This window comes from Gymnodraco acuticeps, unplaced genomic scaffold, assembly GCF_902827175.1.
Source record: "Gymnodraco acuticeps unplaced genomic scaffold, fGymAcu1.1, whole genome shotgun sequence".
Classification (NCBI taxonomy): Eukaryota; Metazoa; Chordata; class Actinopteri; order Perciformes; family Bathydraconidae; genus Gymnodraco; species Gymnodraco acuticeps.
The window spans coordinates 2,966,680-2,986,679 of NW_022990135.1; the positions used below are offsets into that span (position 1 = coordinate 2,966,680).

Sequence of the window (20,000 nt, forward strand, 5' to 3'; positions counted from 1 at the left end):
TTATACAAATAATAATAGGCTACTCATAATAATAGCAGAATTTTTTTAACAATGACCACAATATCATTATTTTAATAAACCAAATATGAACAATTGAGGAAAATGAGGAAGAACTGATGATTAAAATGTTGTAGTACAAGTAGTAATGTAGTTAGTGCATAAATTACTACTGCAACAAATGTGTTAATTTTCTTCATTATTAGTCGATTTTTTTTGGACGAATGCTCCGTGGTTACAATGGTGGGGCCAGTGATAATACAAGTCCACCGGCCCGGAGGTAGACATTATTTACCCTTAATGTCTACCGCTAGTAAATTGTCAACCCCCCCGACAATTTACTAAAGGTAGTTACTTGCACTTGAAATGGGCCGGTCGAGAGTTCCGGGCTGATTTGTAGTCCCAGTCCGCCCCTGGCTGCTGCACTAGCTAACGCAGCATTAGCTAACGCAGCACTAGCTAACGCTGCATTAGCAAAACAAATGCTATTTTTTTTTGCAAAAGGTGCAGCGGGTTGAACTTAAACTTCCCCATATTTCTAGAGAAGTAGATTCGAAGATACCTGAGTTTCTGACTGCCGCTAGCTGAAGCTTGGTTGCTAGGTTACTAGCTGGGTGTTCTCTGCTAAGAGTAGCAGGTCTCCCTTGAAAAAGAGATCAATGATCTCAATGGGATACACCTGGGTAAATAAAGGTTTGAAATGAAATGAAAAGGGGCTGGGGGAAACAAAGTTAGTGAGTACTGGTTCCATGTTGATTTAATTCAATACAAATTGTTGGGGGGAACTGAAAGGCTCTTACCGTACTGGTTGCTTTGCAGCCCGGACATTTCCCCCAAAACACATTTAGACGCGATCGCTACACAGAAGTACCTTTCAAATCCGATCATTTTTAAGACCTTCTAAATCATATTTAAGACCTTTCTTTCTTATTTTTTTGATCATATTTAAGACTTTTTAAGGCCTTAAATTGAGATCATCAAATGTAAGACATTTTAAGACATTTTAAGACCACGCAGGGACCCTGCCTTTACTTAATATACAATGTACAGGTTGACTAGGGTCGATATCAGCTGATATTTACCTGTGAAGTAACCTGTGCCTCAAGCACATAGACCCTGGTATCACACCAGGACCTCAGGATCACCTGACAGGTAAACTGGCCCACGCAGTCCGCCTGGAAACGTACTGGGATGTCCACACAGCCACAATCTAATGACCTCACAGAAAAGGAGATTTATGAAGGGAAGGATGTTGATAATTAAAGGAGTAGTGTAAACCTTTTCACCTCAGGATGTCTCGTTCTCATGCATTCCATGACATCTACTCACATATCATTCACACAACAATACATTCTGTATGTTCTAGTGTTAATTTCGTCAGCTATTTTTTTATTTAGTTTTAGTCTTAGTCCTGTGTTAAATTTCCTTTTTAGTTTTAGTCATATTTAGTCACCTTCATCCTGTTTTTATTTAGTCAAGTTTTAGTCGACTAAAAGTCTGAGCATTTTAGTCTTATTTTAGTCAAAGAAAACTAATTATTTTAGTCTACTATTTGTCAATGAAAACTGTTGAGTCTTTTTTAGTCATCAGATTATAAAGAACATTTCAGTCAAACTAGTCTAGCCAAAACCAATCATTTGTCATTTTAGTCAAACGTATTTCACAATAAGATTATATCTTGTCCATATTTGATGAAAAACACAGGTTGAATGATTAAGAAGCTTTGCAGAGAGTATCTGGTCAGGTTTGTGGTGTTTATACCAGCTGTGTTATGGCCACATTGCTTCCCTTCTGATAAAACAATGCATTCACTTTTTTTCTCCGCCTCATTGTAGCGAAAATGGGCCCAAATATCACATTGTTTCTTTCTCCCAAGCAGTGGTGGCTTTAGACTTTTTCGTTGTCAGTAATTTTGACAGACAGGATCGTAACATTTCTGTCATAATCCATTATTATCCGTCGAGGGCACAATTTATCAATCACTCGCACTGACGGGGGGGTATTCGGTTAACGCGAGTGCGACCACTGCTCCCAAGCCCTGTTGTTGCCATTTTATTTTCTGTTAAATAAGGTTAGTTAGACCATGAGTTAGACCATGAGTTAGACCCGAGTCTTCCTGACAGTTCATATTTTGCAGCTGCCCGGTGTAATTCAAATCTACCGCCGCGCGCAGCACATACACACACAGCTGCTGCCCAGCGCAGCACCGGAAATGGAACTGCTGGGAGAAAAACTGACTATCAGAGATGTAACGTTATCTTTGATAATATTTCGTCTCCTCGTTTTACGTCAACGAAAGTAAAGAGAGATTTTGGCATAGTTTTTATTTAGTAAACTACATTTTCGTCTCGTCACTTTTCGTCAACGATATTGCATGATGATTTCGTTACAGTTATTGTTTACTGCCGTCGGTGCCGTCTCGCCATCGTCTCGTTTTCGTCATGGAAAAAAAGGTCGTTGACGAACATATTTCGTCATAGTTTTAGTCAACGAAATTAACACTAGTATGTTCTCATGTGTGTGTACCTGCAGGATTCTCCCATGGGGTTCTGGTTTCTTCTCTTATAGGTACTGTAACGGTACTGGGTAAAGCAAATTTCTGTGGCAAAGAAACCTCCACGCTGTATTCCACTTCTTCACCTTGGTAAACACCTCTGAAGAGTTGGGCCTAAGAGACAAGAGGGACAGAAAGTAAAATATGGACAACAGGGAATCCACCATTTGTTTGGAGAGCTTACGTACAGCAGTGGTCGCCTTCACGGTGCTGCTATGCAGAGTGTGTGTAATCATGCGTCTCCTGTATTCATCAGCGCTCATGCTGCGCTGACCCCAGAGAGCCAGAGCTTGCTCCCGGGCCATATTGATCAGAGGCACACGCAGCAACTCCTCACACACCTGGCCCACTTTGCAGTGTAGGCTGAGTACTGATACTAACACAGCTGGGTCTGTTGGTGGAACAAAACAGTGAAGTTATTGGATCAGCTAATAACAATGCACACACTACTTCATATTTAGGTGATACAGCTTAAGTGATTATATTACTAACAGTGCCACTTCAATGTCATAACAATATGTTGTCTGAGGAAAAGGAACAATTCTGTAAATGATACATGAATTAAAATGATTAATGATCATCTATTTGATATCAGTGTAGGTTAGTAGGTGGGTAATGTTTAAAAGTGTTAATGGAAAAACAGCTACAGTTAATATCATATAGTTTACCTCTGATTGTGCCATAATGGTCTAAAGTATTTTATATATATATATATATATATATATATATTATGGAGACAGGTTTCCTACCGGAGTTGCTGGGGATGGAGACTATGTTAGCACTGGGCCTAGCGGTAAGAGGGGAGGGAAGAGGCAACTCTGCTGTGGCCTTCACCATGTACACCATATCTCCCACCTATAAGGTAAATATGCACTGTAAATGGTCCATTTACAAGCTTCGAAATTCAGTGTTCAAGTTATAGGCCAAAATATGTATTACAAATCTTTTCAAGGGATAGACACACATGACACAGACACTGACCTGTGGGCAACCCAGCAGCACGGAGCAGTACTTGGTGCCCGGGAAGAAGGGCAGGTAGTGGATGCTCAGAGTGTCTGCTTGGCCTGGCTTCAGACAAACACTCCTCACTGCACTCAGGAACTCACTGCATTCACCATCTGTGCACACATACAAACTGAAATGGACCACCACCAAACAGACACGAATAAAGTTGTATACACACCAGAGTTCCCGTTAGCCGGTAATTACCGGACTACGACCGGTAAAATATGCTGAAGACCGGCAAATCTAAATCTCTCCGGTCAAAGTGTCCGTTCAAAAATAATTTCCGCTTAGCGCAATACCACATCAGTTGCGCAACTTGCGCCATTTATGTGACAGACAAAAGAGTATGTGACAGACAAGAATAGTCAATTCTAATGTCTAACCTGTGTCTAACACGTAATGTGGAGAAAGAGATGTCCTGTGTGGGTTGATTGTGCGTTGATCTGTTGGTAATGCCTCGGGGTTCCGGTGGGCATGTAAACAAATGCATAATGCTGCGCTATACTTTGTGGCCTCACCCGGTTGCATAGCGACGCTTATTGTTTAGGTATCTTTTAATAAGCAGGTAGTCCTATCATTAGCTAGAACTAGCTGGATCTGATCGATATGGACATAAACGCGAGTGAAGTCTAATCTGACGGGAGAGAGAGATCAGCTGCTGCTGACGAGTCGACACGCAGCTCTGCATGATCACATGCAGCGGTGAGCGGAACAAAACACACACTACAGGTTAGAATATCACACGTAGCTATTTTAATTACCTCTCAAACTACCGTAACTAGTTATAGATATGTTTAGTTTTACTGTCGGGTCACTCATTACTGATCCGCGAGCTGCATGATACTGACGGGCTGTCAGGAAAGGGAGAGCGCTCCGTTTATTATTCCCGTGTTATTGTAAATTAATGAACATTTTGAATAATGTAGTTAATCTACTATAATTAGTTTGTTTAATATCGAATCATATCAATTTGTTTTAAAGCACAATAAATAACAAAGAAGACCTTTGACCGGCACTTTTCTCATTTTGTCCGGAAGATTTAAACTTTAACGGACATGTTGACCGGCGAAAAAATATTCTAACGGGAACTCTGATACACACACACATTAACAGTAATTAAGTAACATGTGTGGATGTGTGTGATGTACTAACTGAAGTCTGAACCCTTCCCTTCCATCTCATCCCCGCAGCTCTTGTCTGAAGTCATCTTCTTTATACTGAAAGACGGCAGAGGAGGGAAGAAATTCATAATCATTCACAGTGTATGGATATCAGACTACACAACCTGATACAGCTGCACCAGAGATGAACTCAGTTCTACTTCAAATCCTCATAGTCGACTCCTGATTAGGAGGAGGAGGAAGTGCAATGTTTGATGCTTTGAAGATGTCTCAGGTGGGGAGAGATGCATACTAACCAGCTTTCCTTAATGACAACCCGGTACTCTTCTGAGGAGTAACCTCATACTGTACCTCTCTCGACCTTTATCTAGCTTCTGAAGCCCTGAGCAGCAGGAGAATCACCCTGTCTTTTTGCTAAATAAGCTATTTTGATAAGCTACTGTAAAACCACTGTGCAGAAAGGATTGTATGTGTTATTGAGCTTTCAAAAAGTAGCAAGACACTGCTTAAGACACAGGGTATATGCAGGAATCCTGAAGTCACATGTAAGACCTTTTAAGACCTTTTTTAAGACCCTTTCCACACATTTTAAGACCTCATCGCCACTTAGAGTTTTAACCGGTTACATTGGCGACACACTTTACCTCACATTGACTATATACAGTATTGATTGTCCTTCCTCCTTATCTTCCAACCATTTGGACGCAAACTTGCATTTCCCCATAACGATGTTGTTTAACAACCGGCGTAAACGGGCCTTCGCGCGCTATCAAGCAGTGAGCGTGCGATGTCCTGTTCAGATGACGTCAAATCCAACGGGATGCCATAAATAAACTACACAGAATCACACTACACACCTACGCAATGATTACATTCAGGCAGACTGTAGAATACAACCTCTTTGGACCATTTATATACTTATTGAAAACAAGCTACAAAATGTAATACCTTGGAAAATGCCGTTTAATACTTTTTAATAGCCTTCATTTTACTTTTTAAGACCCCGCGGACACCCTGATAAATGATTTTATGTGTTATTGAGATTTCAAAAAGTAGCAAGAGACTGAATGCGGTTTATCAGACTGAATTCTCTGTCTTCGCTTGTATTTAGACAATATCAACCATTAATTTGATCTTCATTCTTAAAAAATGTTTTAGCAATGTATCCATATTTATCTCAAACAAAAACAGGTGAATATTGGATTGCAAAAATCTGTATAGTATTGTGGCTACAGTAGCTTAATATGTTTAATTTGATGTACTTAGTGTTGGGGAAATATTTTCCAAGGCCCATAACTTTGACCCAGTTTATCAGTTCATACTGTCCTGACTGAGCACACGCACCTGCAACCTTGGCTGCTGTGCTCTGAGTGTTTTGTCTCCCTGTTCCTGTCACAATCTGTCTGTGTTGTGTTTTGTCTTGTTTAGATCTGTCTTTGGTTTCCTGTCTGTGTGTGTTCCCTCCTACCTGTTTACTTGATTGTGTTCACCTGTTGCCCCTGTGTTTTCGCCTCCCTCCTCACCTGTCTCTTGTTTCGTTGATTAGTCTTGTGTGTATTTAAGTTCTGTTTTTGCTGTCTGTCATTGTTGGTTCGTCGTTTGTGTTTTGATTTTTGACGTTAGCCTTGAAATAAAGGATTTTTCAGTGTTATCTGCGTTTGGGTCCTGCTTGCTTCACTCACCGTAACAGAACCAACCAACCAAGAATGGACCCAGCAGACAGTTTGTACGAGGTGAAGTACAATTTAACATGCTTGAGGAATAACTTTAGATATGCCTCCAGTACTGAAGAGAGGTAGTCAGTTATTTCTGTGGCACGCCAGGAGGTAACCTCAAGGCCCTGGTTGAGGGAGTTGCTCCCCGAGTGGGTGGAGGACTTTTTGGGCAGCTTTGAGGTCAAACCTCTTTCCCGGCCTGCTAGCTCCAGGCATGCTAACCCCCTGCCTCCCAATTCCCAACCTGACACCATACGTCTCGGTGTGTTCCGTCTGGAGTCAACCTCTGCTTCTTCCCCAGTTCCTGCTCCTGTCCAGGAGCCATTCTCTGGAACTCTGGCTTTTGGAGGTCCACGGAGCATCCAAAAGGCTCCTAAGAGAGGGAGTCGCAAGTCCAGACTAGCAGCCCGAGCCCCAAGAGTCATGGTTCCGGCCCCAGTTCTGGCCCCAGCAGCCATGGTTCCAGCCTCAGTCCTGGCCCCAGCAGCCACGGTTCCGGCCCCAGTTCTGGCCCCAGCAGCCATGGTTTCGGCCCCAGTCCTGGCCCCAGCAGCCATGGTTCCAGCCTCAGTCCTGGCCCCAGCAGCCAGGTTCCGGCCCCAGCAGCCATGGTTCCGGCCCTGGTTCCGGCCCCAGCAGCCATAGTCCCTCCTCTAGTCCCTCCTCTAGTCCCTTCCCTAGTCCCTCCTCTAGTCCCTTCCCTAGTCCCCTCTCGAGTCCCCTCTCGAGTCTCCTCTCGAGTCCCCTTTCTAGTCACCTCTCGAGTCCCCTCTTAAGTCCCCTCTCCAGTCCCTACTCAAGTCCCTACTGAAGTGCTGTTGGAGGTTCCGCTGGGGGTCCTGCCAACTCCATGTCCTGTCCCGTTGGGGGTCCCGCTGACTACTCTTCTGCCGGGGGTCCTGCCAACCCTATGTCCCGTGCCGTTGGAGGCCCCGCCGACGATTCTTCTGCCGGGGGTCCTGCCAACCCTATGTCCTGTGCCGTCGGAGGTTCCGCTGGGGGTCCTGCCAGCTCCATGTCCTGTCCCGTTGGGGGTCCCGCCGACTACTCTTCTGCCGGGGGTCCTGCCAACCCTATGTCCTGTCCCGTTGGGGGTCCCGCCGACTGCTCTTCTGCCGGGGGTCCTGCCAACCCTGTGTCCTGTGCCGTTGGAGGCCCCGCCGACTACTCTGCTGCCGGGGGTCCTGCCAACCCTATGTCCCGTGCCGTTGGAGGCCCCGCCGACGATTCTGCTGCCGGGGGTCCTGCCAACCCTGTGTCCTGTGCCGTTGGAGGTCCCGCTGAGAGTCCTGCCAATCCCATGTCTTGTTCCGCTGGAGGTCCCGCCGCCACCTGTCTCGCCGGGGGTCCTGACAACTCCTGGTCCTCTTCCGTGGGGGATCCTGCCGGAGCCTGTCCCACCGGCTCCGGTTCCTGCCCGGCCTCCGGAGCTGTCCAGTCAGCGCCTTCCTGCCCGTACTCCGGAGTTGTTCCGTCGCCCCCTGCTTCGCCCTCGAGCCCGGCCCTCCTCGAGCCCGGCCCCCTGAGAGCCACGGTCTTCGCCCTCGAGCCCGGCCCCTTGAGTGCCGCGGCCTTTGCCCTCATGCTCGGCCCCCTGAGTTCGCCCGCTGTGGTCTTCGCCCCACCATGGACTCTGCCTTGCCCCCGGGCCGTCCGCCCGAGACCCCCACCATGGTCTCTGCCTTGCCCCCGGGCCGTCCGCCCGAGATCCCTTCCGGGCCCTCCGCTGTGCTCCTGGGCTGTCAGCCCAGGCCCGTCCTCCTGACCCCCTCCACCCACCCTGGTGGTCCTAGTTTTGTGTTGCTGTTGTAACGCTGTAAATGTCCCTGCTGTGGGCCGAATAAAGGATTTCTGATTCTGAACACATATGACAGTCTCATAGATCTTCTTATCCAACTCTCAGCAAGAAATATGACAGGTGTCAAACTTTGTCTTTAACTGTGTGTGTATGTGTCTATACAGTATACCAGTCTTAGATTGTGTGTATTAGGTTTGTGAAAATGGTGTGTTACTTGGTATTAGAGGATGCTTTTTGAACAGGGCTGTTTTTTTTCTTTTCAGGCTCCACAGGGTTGAATAGAGACTCCACCAGCCCCACCCTAAACACACAAACACATAAATAAATCAGGCTTGAATATAGCAATAAAACAGACAAACACACTATACCAAGACTCTCTCTGGAGTCACATTGCTGATGTTTTTTATGAATTGTCTAGTGTAGTAAGCAATGCAAAACACAAATGTAATCACAGTATCTTAAACTCGGGTAAATAAAACATATGTCACCTGGATTCTACTAGGTTTTCTTTTAGCTTTGTGTGCACAGACCCTTAAAAATGTTAGCATATAAAGTCATAAATCTAGTATATGCATAATGTGGACCTTTTTGATTCCGTCTTTCATGTGGGCGTGGACACACGACACCTACCTGAACGTAGCTTCTTTTTTGAAAGGGTTATTTATTGGCACTTGGATCACTTTCTGCTGGTAGCATGGAGACTTGCACTTCACAGTGTTCTAGTGAGAGACAGTACAGAAGCAGCATCTCTGTAACTGCCCTCAAAAACACACTGTATTACAAACTACTGGCATGGTAGGTAGGTAGGTAGACGGACGGGTAGGTAGATAGACAGACAGACAGACAGATAGGTACTTTATTGACAGACAAAAGAGAGACAAAACCTGAACAAGGAAAAAACAGCATTTCTGGCCATGAAGAAATTCTTATGTTGGGAAAAATCCCAACTTTCTACAGTTTCTTAATCTACTAAATCTTCTTCACACACTGAACAACGTGGTGTTTCATTTTACAAAACAAAGAATGTAAAAGAGGCAAACATGTATATCCTTTTGGTCCAGCCAACTGAATGACAAATCAGAATGTGAGCCTTGAAGACAACTATGGCAGTAGTGAAGTAAATGTAACATGATACTTACTGTGGGTGTGATATGGCTGACGTGGGTCTTCAGATTGAAGGCGAGGGTGGTGCTGCTCAGGCCAGAAGGAGAGCTAGAGATGAGCAGGATGACGGCCTCCATCGGCTGAAAGACGGAGCAGCTGAACTGCACGGCCAGTTCAGTGCTAGCCCTGTAAAATGGCCGCAACACATACCTGATTATTTTCTGAATTGACGTGAGATACTGTAAAATTAGGATTGTGAGAAGCAGTGGCTTTTATTTTCTAGATAAAAAACATACTTTGGAGGAATGGTGACAGAAGATCCATTAGGGAGGGAGAAGAGATGGGCATCCTCTCCTAAAATGTAGACCTGGTATTTGATTGGCTCAGATGATGGGCTTTTGAGACGCACCTGCAGCCCAAAAACACAGAGAAACAGCTTTTGGTACACACAAGCACATCCCCAGCAAACAAATGGCCCTGCCACAAAACGACAAATAAATCTTCCTTCGTACAGACAAACTGACATCTACTTTTGTTAGGCTTGTAATGTGGCTTAACTTGACAATGCGGATCATTACCCAAATGTATATTTGTCTATATTTGTAATCCTGTTAGTGTGTGTGTCTATAATCTCATTAAATGTATGTGTGTGTCTATAATCCTGTTAATGTGTGTCGTTATCTGTCTGGGAGCTTATTATCCAAGCCATTTTCAGCTTCACCGTGCTCATTTATTTGATTTACAAGGCATGCAGTTCAATTTCTGTTTAGAAATTCAGTTTAATTTCTGGCAAGGCAAGTTTATTTATATAGCACCTTTCAACACAAGGCAATTCAAGGTGCTTTACAAAAATGAAAGACATTCAGACAAAGGCATTTCAAAACAGTAAAAGATAATAAAAGAAATATTAAAAGAAAAAATACATGAATAAAAAGTACATGAATAAAAAGTTACAGTGCAGTTTAAGATATGAATAGTTCACACAGAAGTTCTACTTTACTGATGAACACAACGGCTCAGTTTCAATTACAAGCAGCGACAAAAAGACAAGTCTTCAGCCTGGATTTAAAAGTAGTCAGAGTTGCAGCGGACCTGCAGGTTTCTGGGAGTTTGTTCCAGATATTTGGAGCATAATAACTGAACGCTGCTTCTCCATGTTTAGTTCTGACTCTGGGGACAGAAAGCTGACCAGTCCCTGAAGACCTGAGAGATCTGGATGGTTCATCATTTAGCATTTGGTCAGAAATGTATTTTGGGCCTAAACCATTCAGTGCTTTATAAACCAGCAGCAGTATTTTGAAATCTATTCTTTGACACACAGGAAGCCAGTGTAAAGACTTCAGAACCGGAGTGATGTGATCCACTCTCTTAGTGTTAGTGAGGACTCGAGCAGCAGCGTTCTGAATCAGCTGCAGCTTTCTAATAGATTTTTTAGTGAGACCTGTGAAGACACCATTGCAGTAGTCCAGTCTACTGAAGATAAAAGCATGGACAAGTTTTTCCAAATCCTGCTGTGACATTAGTCTTTTAATCCTAGATATGTTTAGCTGCCTTCTTAGATCCAAATCAGCATTGTGTATATGTGTGTAAATTACCTGTTTGCTGAAAGTGCTGTGCAGGCCTCCTGAAAGAGTGATGGTCTGCAGTGGCAGGTACTGAGGCAGCCTCTCATACAGGTGAACACACAGGATTAACATCTGCACTGGATTAGGGTCTGACAAATCTGTGGGCTGAACACATTACATACACACACTCAGATATAGGGACACACAAACACAAAGGAAGTGCTTCCTAATCTCTGACCTAATCATTGTGATATATTGATGCTCAGGTATGCTAAATAAGTCATAAATAGGGCAATTGATACAGTAATTATCTAATATTTTTCTGTCACATTTGCTTGGATTTACAATGTGGATGATATTAATCTGTACTAAATATGTCCACCAGTATTTAAAGGCAATGATTTAAAGCAATTCCTATGCAGTGAAGTACATTGATCTTAACACACAGATTAACTCTGGTATGTGTAAAGAAGTGTTTCCATAAAAACAAAGCCTATGACATTGATACGATATGATCTGCCTTTAATATCTTGAAACTCATACTCAGACCCGGCCCCATGGGGCCGGGCCCGCCCATCCAGGATTTGGGCCCGCTGTTTTAATCAGGGCTGAATACAACATTTTAATTGTTTTATTATTATGTTCAGTGGCGGCGCCAGGGTATACTGGGGTAGGCTACAGCCATACCAAGAAATGGCTTAGCCCCACCATGAAAAATGATTTTACAGTAAGCAAAATAAAGTCCGCCAACTCGCGGAGTAAATTGCAGACAGCAGTAAATACCGAAGACTAGAAACGGTTTGAAAACTTTTGTCACGTAGTGATCGTCTTCTCAATAGAACATCTTTGATAATGTCTTCTGGCCAAACAGAATCACGATAACGACGTGGTGTTGTTGCAGGAAGTCCCAACGGAGAATACTTTTGCTGTAGTAAATCTCTATATAGGTACATCGATACAACATTACGTGTTGCTAGAAATCAACACATAATGAAATAAGACCCCACGGTTTGATGATTGATGTGTGGGCTGTCTTTCATTTTGACACACAGAACAATGGGGGCTATCCACCCTTATCCACAATGTAAAGTCATTCACAGCCTCTTCCCTCTTCTCTCTGTGAGGATCAGCAGGTTCAGCTTTCAGAACAAAGTAACAAAAAACTAAAATGGCATTCATTTTTTTTTTTAAATATGTCGTGTAGTAATACATTTATTTATTGTTCTTCTCAAGAGAGTACCAGAATGTGTATTTTATGTTAGTATTTCAAAAAATCTCCTGGGGGAGATTCTCCCCAGACCCCCCTGCAGGGGTTGTGTTTTCAGCATGTCAACTCTTTCACCTGTGGAGAAATTGCAGGATTGGCTCCAGGTCGCCCTTTTTATTTACTACAAGACAAATGTGCCTTTTTATTTCATACAGTTCAATTTGGATTGAGACAGGGAAATAATCTAAACCTCACGCGTTTCACTGTCAAGGGGAGCGTGTATGTAATTACATTGCAAATACTGACTTGAGCCCCACCACTGTATGGGTTAGCCCTACCATAGATTACCCAACACAAATACTCTGGAGCCGCCACTGATTATGTTTATTGTTGTTATTTGTAGGGCTTTGTCCTAATATTTATTTTTGTTTTAAACTATGTTGAAAGATTAGTTTAATAGCATTTTTTTTTATTTTGCTATGAAATTCTGAATGAAATTCTGAATGAAAGGCTGCGCGCGAGACTGGTTTATCGCTGGGTTGAGTCGTGTGGGTTTTTGAGTGAGATGCGGCACAGCAGCCTGTCAGTTTACTCTTACTAGGTTAGTTTGGCTATTATCATTTATATTTATCTGCAACAATGGATATCAGGAAGTGGTTCACACTTATACACTTGAAAGCAATATGGCAACTCAGCGCCAGATTAGAAGACATTTACGTTACCAACGAGCTAGCAAGCCAGCCAGGGACAAGGGAGGCAGGCAATTATATTTTGAAGAGAAATTGACTCTCAAGCCGGCTCTCTCACAAACTCCTGCTCTGTGTGCAAGCAGACCGCTGCACATGCTCTCTGCCTCGCTCAATTTCTCTCTCTCTCCATCGCTCAACCTTACTCCACCTTTCCACCCTGTGTGCGCTCAAGTTTGCCTGCGTCAACAGCCTTATGGCAACCTAACCCCACCCCCTTGACAAATCTCGAGATTTCCCGGGAAATGTAAGTTTCGGGGTGGGCCCGCCCTGGTAAATCAAATGCCCGCCCAGAGACGTATGTCTGCCGCCGGGTCTGCTCATACTGAAAGTGTGAGGGTTTGAGTTGTGTTGTGTCTAGTTGTGGGGTTATTTTGCTGTTCTGTTCTCCCTGTCATGTTTTCCTCCTTGTTTCTTGTCTGGTCCTTCTCCCTGTCGTTAGTTTCCCTGGTGTGTCTAATTGTCTGATTGTGTTCACCTGTTGCCCTTGTGTTTCTCCTCCCCTGCCCGGCTGTTTCTCGTCTCGTGATTACCCCTCCCTGTATTTAGTCTTGTCTCTTCCTGTGTTCGGTGTCCAGTGGCGACTGGTCATTAGGGGCAGGTTAGGCACAGCCCCACCTAGTGTCAGCAGAAAGTATTAAAAATAATGATTACAACAAAATGCAAAAAATAAATAAAAAAATATATTTTAAGATCATGTTTAATCATCCGATTCGTCTGTACATTGCTGTTTTAGTATGTGTTCTTCTAATTAGTGTCTACAGTGTGTGCCTATTGAGCTGTTTAGAGCCATGTGGGACAAAACCCGATCCTGCCCCTCCCTCTCACTGTCTAAGTGAACGGTGACTGTAAAAACTACACTGCGCATGCTCAGAATATTTTCCTATTTAATGTGTGTGGCAAAAAAATAATGACCATAGGGGCATAGTGCTGCCATCCCCACCATACGTCCTCTCACATCATTCAGAGCTGATTGGCTGTAAGTACGTGTGCCGCGAAAAGTGTGGTGTGTGAAGAGGAGACGAGAGACGCGTCCTAACACCCGGAAGTAAGCTGCGCATGGCTTCCCTCCACAAAAAAGCAATGAGATGTATCCATAGGATTTTAGAAAATAGCTCCAAATAAGATCTGTGGGAAACAAACCTGTTAGATAAATGCACGTTTTGTTCAGCCGGATAATATCCACATGTCTACCCTACTTTTATAATTTTCGAATCATAAATCTATTGATTAGATTAGATTTATGATAGACTTTTGAAACTACAAGAACATAAGGAGGACTTTTACAAAAAAGTAAGAGATTTTTGTCCAGAAGGATAGGCAAATGGACTTCATCTTCATGTCAAGGTAAGACTGCAATTTGATTGAAAATGGGATCTTACTAAGAGAGAACAATTCAATATTTAAATGATAAAATTACATTTTTTGGGTATCCTTTTGTTGAACTGTCTGTTTAAAATTAATTGAAGCATCAGACAAAAAAAGCTATTGAAAATAATATTATATTTTGATTTAGGTCAAAATATAATATGTGTAAACCTGAAGTGCCAGTGCCTCACCAGCCATGAACCTCAGAAGCTTATATATAGACATCTCAGTTTGTTGTGCCCCACCACTTTTGTACATATAAAAACGCCACTGTCGGTGTCGGTTCATTGTTTGTTTGTCCTCCCTTCACGTCTCATGTTTTTCTCTCCGGTCTTCTTCCATGTTTTTCACGGTCAGTTTTTATGTTATTGTTTTCCTGAGCTACCGTTTGATTCATGCCATGTTTTTGTGATCAGCTTTGCAATAAAGCTCGCTTTTTGTTTTCTAGACCAACTTAACTTTTTTTGTAGTTTGCTTTTGGGTCCTACCTTTCCCATACCGTAAAACAGAAAGGATACACTGTCTATACTTGGGATGAGGTATAAAGGAAGGCTGACTATTTCTAACACTGGTTTACCTGAGATGGAGCATGGACCAGGCTACTTTTTCATTTAAACTGAGATCAGACTGATTAAGATACCTTTTTTCTTAAAATAGGCCTGGTTTATCTTGCTGTTAGAAGCACTCCTCTGGTCACATCTGGTATTTACCTGAACATCTAGGTTGAGAGAGAGTGCTGTTAAAGCCTGGGCTACTATGATGTTGTTGTGAAGGATCTGTTCCAGGCTGTTGGTTGTGGTGTACATCCTCCGAAGGCTGGAGATCTAATCAGGAACACAGCAGGTAGGAACACATACAAAAACTAATGCTAAGGTTGATCTGTGACTTTTACATTGTGATCTATTTTTTCTACGTCACTTAGTTTCTTTTCTTGTAAACATAATTAGGTTGCATATAGTTCTCTATTTTGACTTATTGTTTTGACAGACAGTTTGTGAATTGCACCCCCCTCCCCATTGCGTCCCTGTCACATTGATCCGAGTCATTTAAAGACATAACCACTCATCCCTCATTGACTCACACACACTATAATGAACAGACGCGTGCACACACACTGACCAGAAACGGGCAGTAGGCCGCAAGCAGAGCGGCTAGCACCAGTCCATCTGTCAAGTCCAGGTCAAAATTCACTATCCAGCGTGCTGATGGGACACCACCTGCAAACCATCACAATGCAGAGATGACCCATTAATCAGTAATTATATAAAGGCATTCAAAAGTAAAGACTTTGATTTGATTTGAGTTCAAACCTAAGAGGAGGGTATTATTGGCTAAATTGTGCACGAGCAAGGGACAAATAAACCCTTTTAACCCTCTGAGACCCACATAGGACATTTCCGTTTGTGTATATGTTTGTGTTTTGCCTAATAAATTGTCATTTCTTTGCAGTATAATCAAGTTTTACACATCCCAGAAATCAGCACAACCTCAGCTAATGATATGTCACTCATTAGAGACGTATACACTATAATAGGGGATATTTGTCCATAAATAAAAAATGGAGGTTGAACATTTATTATCATTGTATCAGAACTGATTAGAAGATTCTAACTTATTCTGTTCATTAGTTATGCCCATTCTTTTGGGCAGTGTCCATGGGTGTTTTTTTGTGAGGAATTGTCATTTTTTGTCCTGCCAATTTTGAAGAGTACACATGATATCTATCATGTCCACTATCACACATGGCATGCTGAGCAGATTCGCCTGAATTTTCATCAACATCGTCCCCTTGAAAAATCAGCTCCAAAGCCTCAGCTGTAGTAAACTTCCTTGCCATACCTCAGTCTACTTTCAAAACACTAAAAGAACGTATTCCAACTTTTATTTTGTTTTCGCGCGTGGAATTATACCGGCTCTCGTTTCAGTACACATAACAACGGAACTGACAGGCAACCCTCTGAATCAGACTCCGATTGGCTGTGACTGCATCCACTCAGAGTGTCCGATCCAGAAACGTGACTCTTACGCTCTTTACGTCACAAACAAAGATGGTGGATGAGAATAGACCTATAAAACAGAAAACGATAAGCAATGCGCCAGAATCAAGGTGAGACTATCCGCATCTTTTAAAACTCTACGCACATTCGTTTCAGCAAAATAAGTAAACGCCTCTCAATGAAAAACGTAATGGAGTTGTTTATTGCCGTTTCTGTAGTTTAAGAGGAAAAACACGGCATGTCTCTGGCTCAAACTGCTGAGAAGTTATGATGCTTTGAACACAACGTGATATCTGGGATCGTATACGGCCCTGTGGGTCTCAGAGGGTTAACTGTACATGGTCTGGGTCTTACCTGTTCTCCACACGGTCTTCCTCATGCTCTTGTAATGCATGTTGAGCCAATAGAGCAGCTGGAGCTCGTAGGGTGAATAGATGTTACTGGCCAGAGGCGGTGAGCTCACAGGGAGGATTCCATCTATGTCCTCAGGGTTCAGATATGAGGTTGAACCCCTCTCTGACACACGACACAACACAAGAACCTGAGATGCAGAGGAATATTGAAAAGAGGGAAAAAAAACAAGAACATAGTTATAAAAAACATCTTCTGGCAAGATGGAAGTCCGAAAAAAGTTTTTCACCTTGTATATTTGCAGCAACACGTCAGTCCATGATCGTTTGCTCAGAGACTCGTAGTCCACACTGCTGTAGTCCAAACCATGATCTTCCTCATTTGACTGAGAGAAAAATACATATGCCTGGAGCTTTAAATATGTTGTTTTATTGTTGGCAAAGAATTATCCATAAACAATTGGTGTTATGTCTACTTATTTTCTGAAATGTGTGAATCTGTACCTGCAGGGAGCACCAGTGTTTGAACTCCTGCACGTCTAGCAGGTACTCTGGTCTGATGTGAGAAAGGCTGGCTCCCTGCACCCTGTACACAGAATTAGAATGAACATTGACAGTAGCCCCAAAACATGTCCTAAATGAAAATGCAAGCTGCAATCAGCAACATGAGAAATTCCACTAATCATAACTAAGGAACAATTGGGAGCCAAGTCAGCAGCACAGTAGCATGGTTTCTGTGTGTAAGGCCTACCTGAGAAAAGTGAGCATAGCTTCATGCTGTTGCAGCAGCTGATGGGTGCACTGGTCTATATCACTGGAAAACATCTGACACCGAGGAATACCAGGGATCTGTTTGCCAGTCAGGTGATGAAGCATGCCCACTACAGACCTGGACACAACAATACAATAGTTATGAGCCTTGTGTCTAGAGCCAGATCAATGCCAGCTGATGCAACATTACATTCAAACTCCAACTCAAGTATCATCTACAATATTCGTTGACCCATATTGACTCTTTGAATAAATAAAATGACTACGAACCAGAGTAGAATGCCCATTTCCATTTATGGGTCATGGATGACACATTTGAGACTTTTTAGGGCACCTAACTACACCTTTTTATCTCATATACACACCTGGAGTCTTTATTTTGACTGACTCGATAAGTCCGTCCAGTGGAAGGATTCATTTGGATTTTTGACACAACTCTGTGGAGAGAAGCAAAGCATTCATTGTAATTAAACAAAAGTGAAAGTAAAAACAGATTCCCATGCAAAACAATTGGGAAACTCTCGGGTATACCTTCTGAGCGTGTGTGGCACAGAGATAGGGTTTGGTCCACTCGGCCATCCAAACAGGCTAAACCACCTCTCCACAGCCAATAATACATTCTGGTAATATAGTCCTTCCTCAGAGTCGGCAGCAGGGAATTCTGGGGTGCCGAGATTGATTGGGGTGTTAGGAGAAACGTCTGTATTCCTGCTGGTCTGGCCGCTCACACTGTCACTGTTGGGAAAGGAATCTGTCCAGGAAAGTACACACACAGTATTCTGAATAAAAAAACACTCCAGCTTAGACATACACAAACTATTACAAATATAACACAATTATGTAGTACATTTAATATGCTCACCTGAGGTTGTTTTCTTGTTTGTTGAGCTGTTGTGATCAAAGGATGAGGAGGAGGAGGATGATGAAGACGGACCAGAGGCAGGACTTGGTGTGTGATAGCACCGAAGGATCACCTCAACAGCTGTGGTCCCATGCTTGGTACCAGTCTTGAGAACTATCTGTTGCTCAGAGCGGTGCAGAGCCATGTAGGGCCAGACTGTCAACACACAGTTGTCAGCGATAGCAAACAGCTTAACCTTGAACCTGGCAGCAGAAACAAAAAGAAAAATAATGAAGTGAAAGGTTTTGCAACAATGCGTTGAGTCCCTCAAAGTGAAGGGGAGTAGAAAGGACAAATAAGAAAGGGATTGTACTTTTTTTGAGGATGGGTTGTGAGAAGGAGAAAGGAAACTTGTAGGCAAAAGGAGAAAAGAGACAAGGAAAACAGAATCTAAGGGTTGGTGTTTAAGAATAATCAGTTACCTGTTGTGGAGGTGGTCAGTGAAGGTGATGGTTGTGCAGACGGACAGAGGGGTCGAGGAGCAGAAGGACACAGTGCAGGTCAGAGGGGTCACGTTGGCCTCCTGGTTCTGAATGCCTACAAGCTGTCTCTATGGTTGCAGACAAAGTGGGAAGTGAGGGTGGAATTTCAGACAGATCTTGATGGACAAAATTGGGTTTTGCTCAAGCTGTTACAAAATCTTATGGTTTTAGGACAGTGTGTGAAATGCTGTTAAGAGCATAATGAAGTAAGAACACAATGTGTGAAATAAAAGTGCAGATACATGCCGAATTCAACATGTTGACATGACATACGCGCGTTTTACGCCGTCTTTCCGGAGTACAGATTACATAATCCGTGTCGCTGAGACAATCGTGAATCTCGTACGGACCGAGGAATTTGGCAGAAAGAGCAGAGCCAGGGATGGGCAATAGTGCGAGGACTTTATCGCCTATTTCGAAGTGCCTATGGACAGAGGCACGGTCATAGTTACGCTTCATAACTGCTTGGGAAGCAGAAAGAGACTCTCTGGCGAGTGAGTTTGCACGGTGCAAACGCTCACGGAACTGGCTAACGTAATCCGTTTTTATCTGGAGGGGAATCAACCGACAGAAACTCATCGAGCAGGATTTTAAGTGGACCGCGGGGCCGAACACCATGATAGATGTATTACACATCTTATATGCTCAGTAGGGATAACGTAATTACAGCCTTAAGATAACAACTTTGAGAGTGTTACCATTTACATTTTGAGTAGTCATTTGCCTGCTCGTCCACGAAAGAATACCTTCAAAGAATGAGTTGCATTCACTTATTTTTGCTGCAGTTGTGTGTTATATCCCACCAGATAATTTCTTCTTGGTGGGTAGGAAACATCTCTGATACCATCAAATCCTCTTTAAGACACAAAACACTGCACTGAGGCAAGAAACAACATGACATTTTTCAATAACTCGAAACACAGCACTGTACCTGATCATGTTTTTGTGCAGGGATGTTGCTACCCTCTGGAAAGATGACCGAAACAGGCTTTATCTTTGTCCCATCCTCCAGTACAACCTCATCGACTTCAGCTGATACCATGGTTCCACTTCAAAGGTGGGCAGATAATGGATATGTAGAAGGAGAACATCACAAACAGATACAATTGCAATATTATAAGCTAACGATGTACTATGTTCCCATTTCAGGCACAGGGATCTGGGTCAGAAAAATGCTGGCTGAAGTGTAATAGTATAACCACATAGCTGTCCAGGCTGAAATCTGAACAATGTAATTCACAGAGGGATGAGCATTAGGTAGTTGGCTTACAATGTAAGCAGAATGCAACACGAGTGCAGTCCTGCCAGTTAATAAGTCC

The 20,000-nt window shown here is 43.1% G+C and overlaps 1 protein-coding gene across 1 annotated transcript in view; it reads right to left on the bottom strand.

Moving 5' to 3' along the window:
- The window catches only part of LOC117546563 (cilia- and flagella-associated protein 47-like), a 57,633-nt gene that overhangs the window by 19,233 nt on the left and 18,400 nt on the right, over positions 1–20,000 (bottom strand). Inside the window, exons 27-48 of the mRNA XM_034216788.1 lie at positions 19,613–19,730; positions 18,622–18,749; positions 18,161–18,402; positions 17,830–18,049; positions 17,664–17,735; positions 17,279–17,416; positions 17,032–17,113; positions 16,818–16,913; positions 16,532–16,718; positions 15,300–15,397; positions 14,891–15,004; positions 10,890–11,024; positions 9,591–9,703; positions 9,330–9,480; positions 8,821–8,909; positions 8,405–8,491; positions 4,709–4,773; positions 3,533–3,669; positions 3,301–3,406; positions 2,740–2,942; positions 2,524–2,665; positions 1,080–1,207 (exon numbers count right to left, since the gene is read on the bottom strand). Of these exons, the coding sequence (XP_034072679.1) occupies positions 1,080–1,207; positions 2,524–2,665; positions 2,740–2,942; positions 3,301–3,406; positions 3,533–3,669; positions 4,709–4,773; positions 8,405–8,491; positions 8,821–8,909; positions 9,330–9,480; positions 9,591–9,703; positions 10,890–11,024; positions 14,891–15,004; positions 15,300–15,397; positions 16,532–16,718; positions 16,818–16,913; positions 17,032–17,113; positions 17,279–17,416; positions 17,664–17,735; positions 17,830–18,049; positions 18,161–18,402; positions 18,622–18,749; positions 19,613–19,730 (2,851 nt within the window). The remainder of the gene's footprint in view (positions 1–1,079; positions 1,208–2,523; positions 2,666–2,739; positions 2,943–3,300; positions 3,407–3,532; positions 3,670–4,708; positions 4,774–8,404; positions 8,492–8,820; positions 8,910–9,329; positions 9,481–9,590; positions 9,704–10,889; positions 11,025–14,890; positions 15,005–15,299; positions 15,398–16,531; positions 16,719–16,817; positions 16,914–17,031; positions 17,114–17,278; positions 17,417–17,663; positions 17,736–17,829; positions 18,050–18,160; positions 18,403–18,621; positions 18,750–19,612; positions 19,731–20,000) is intronic.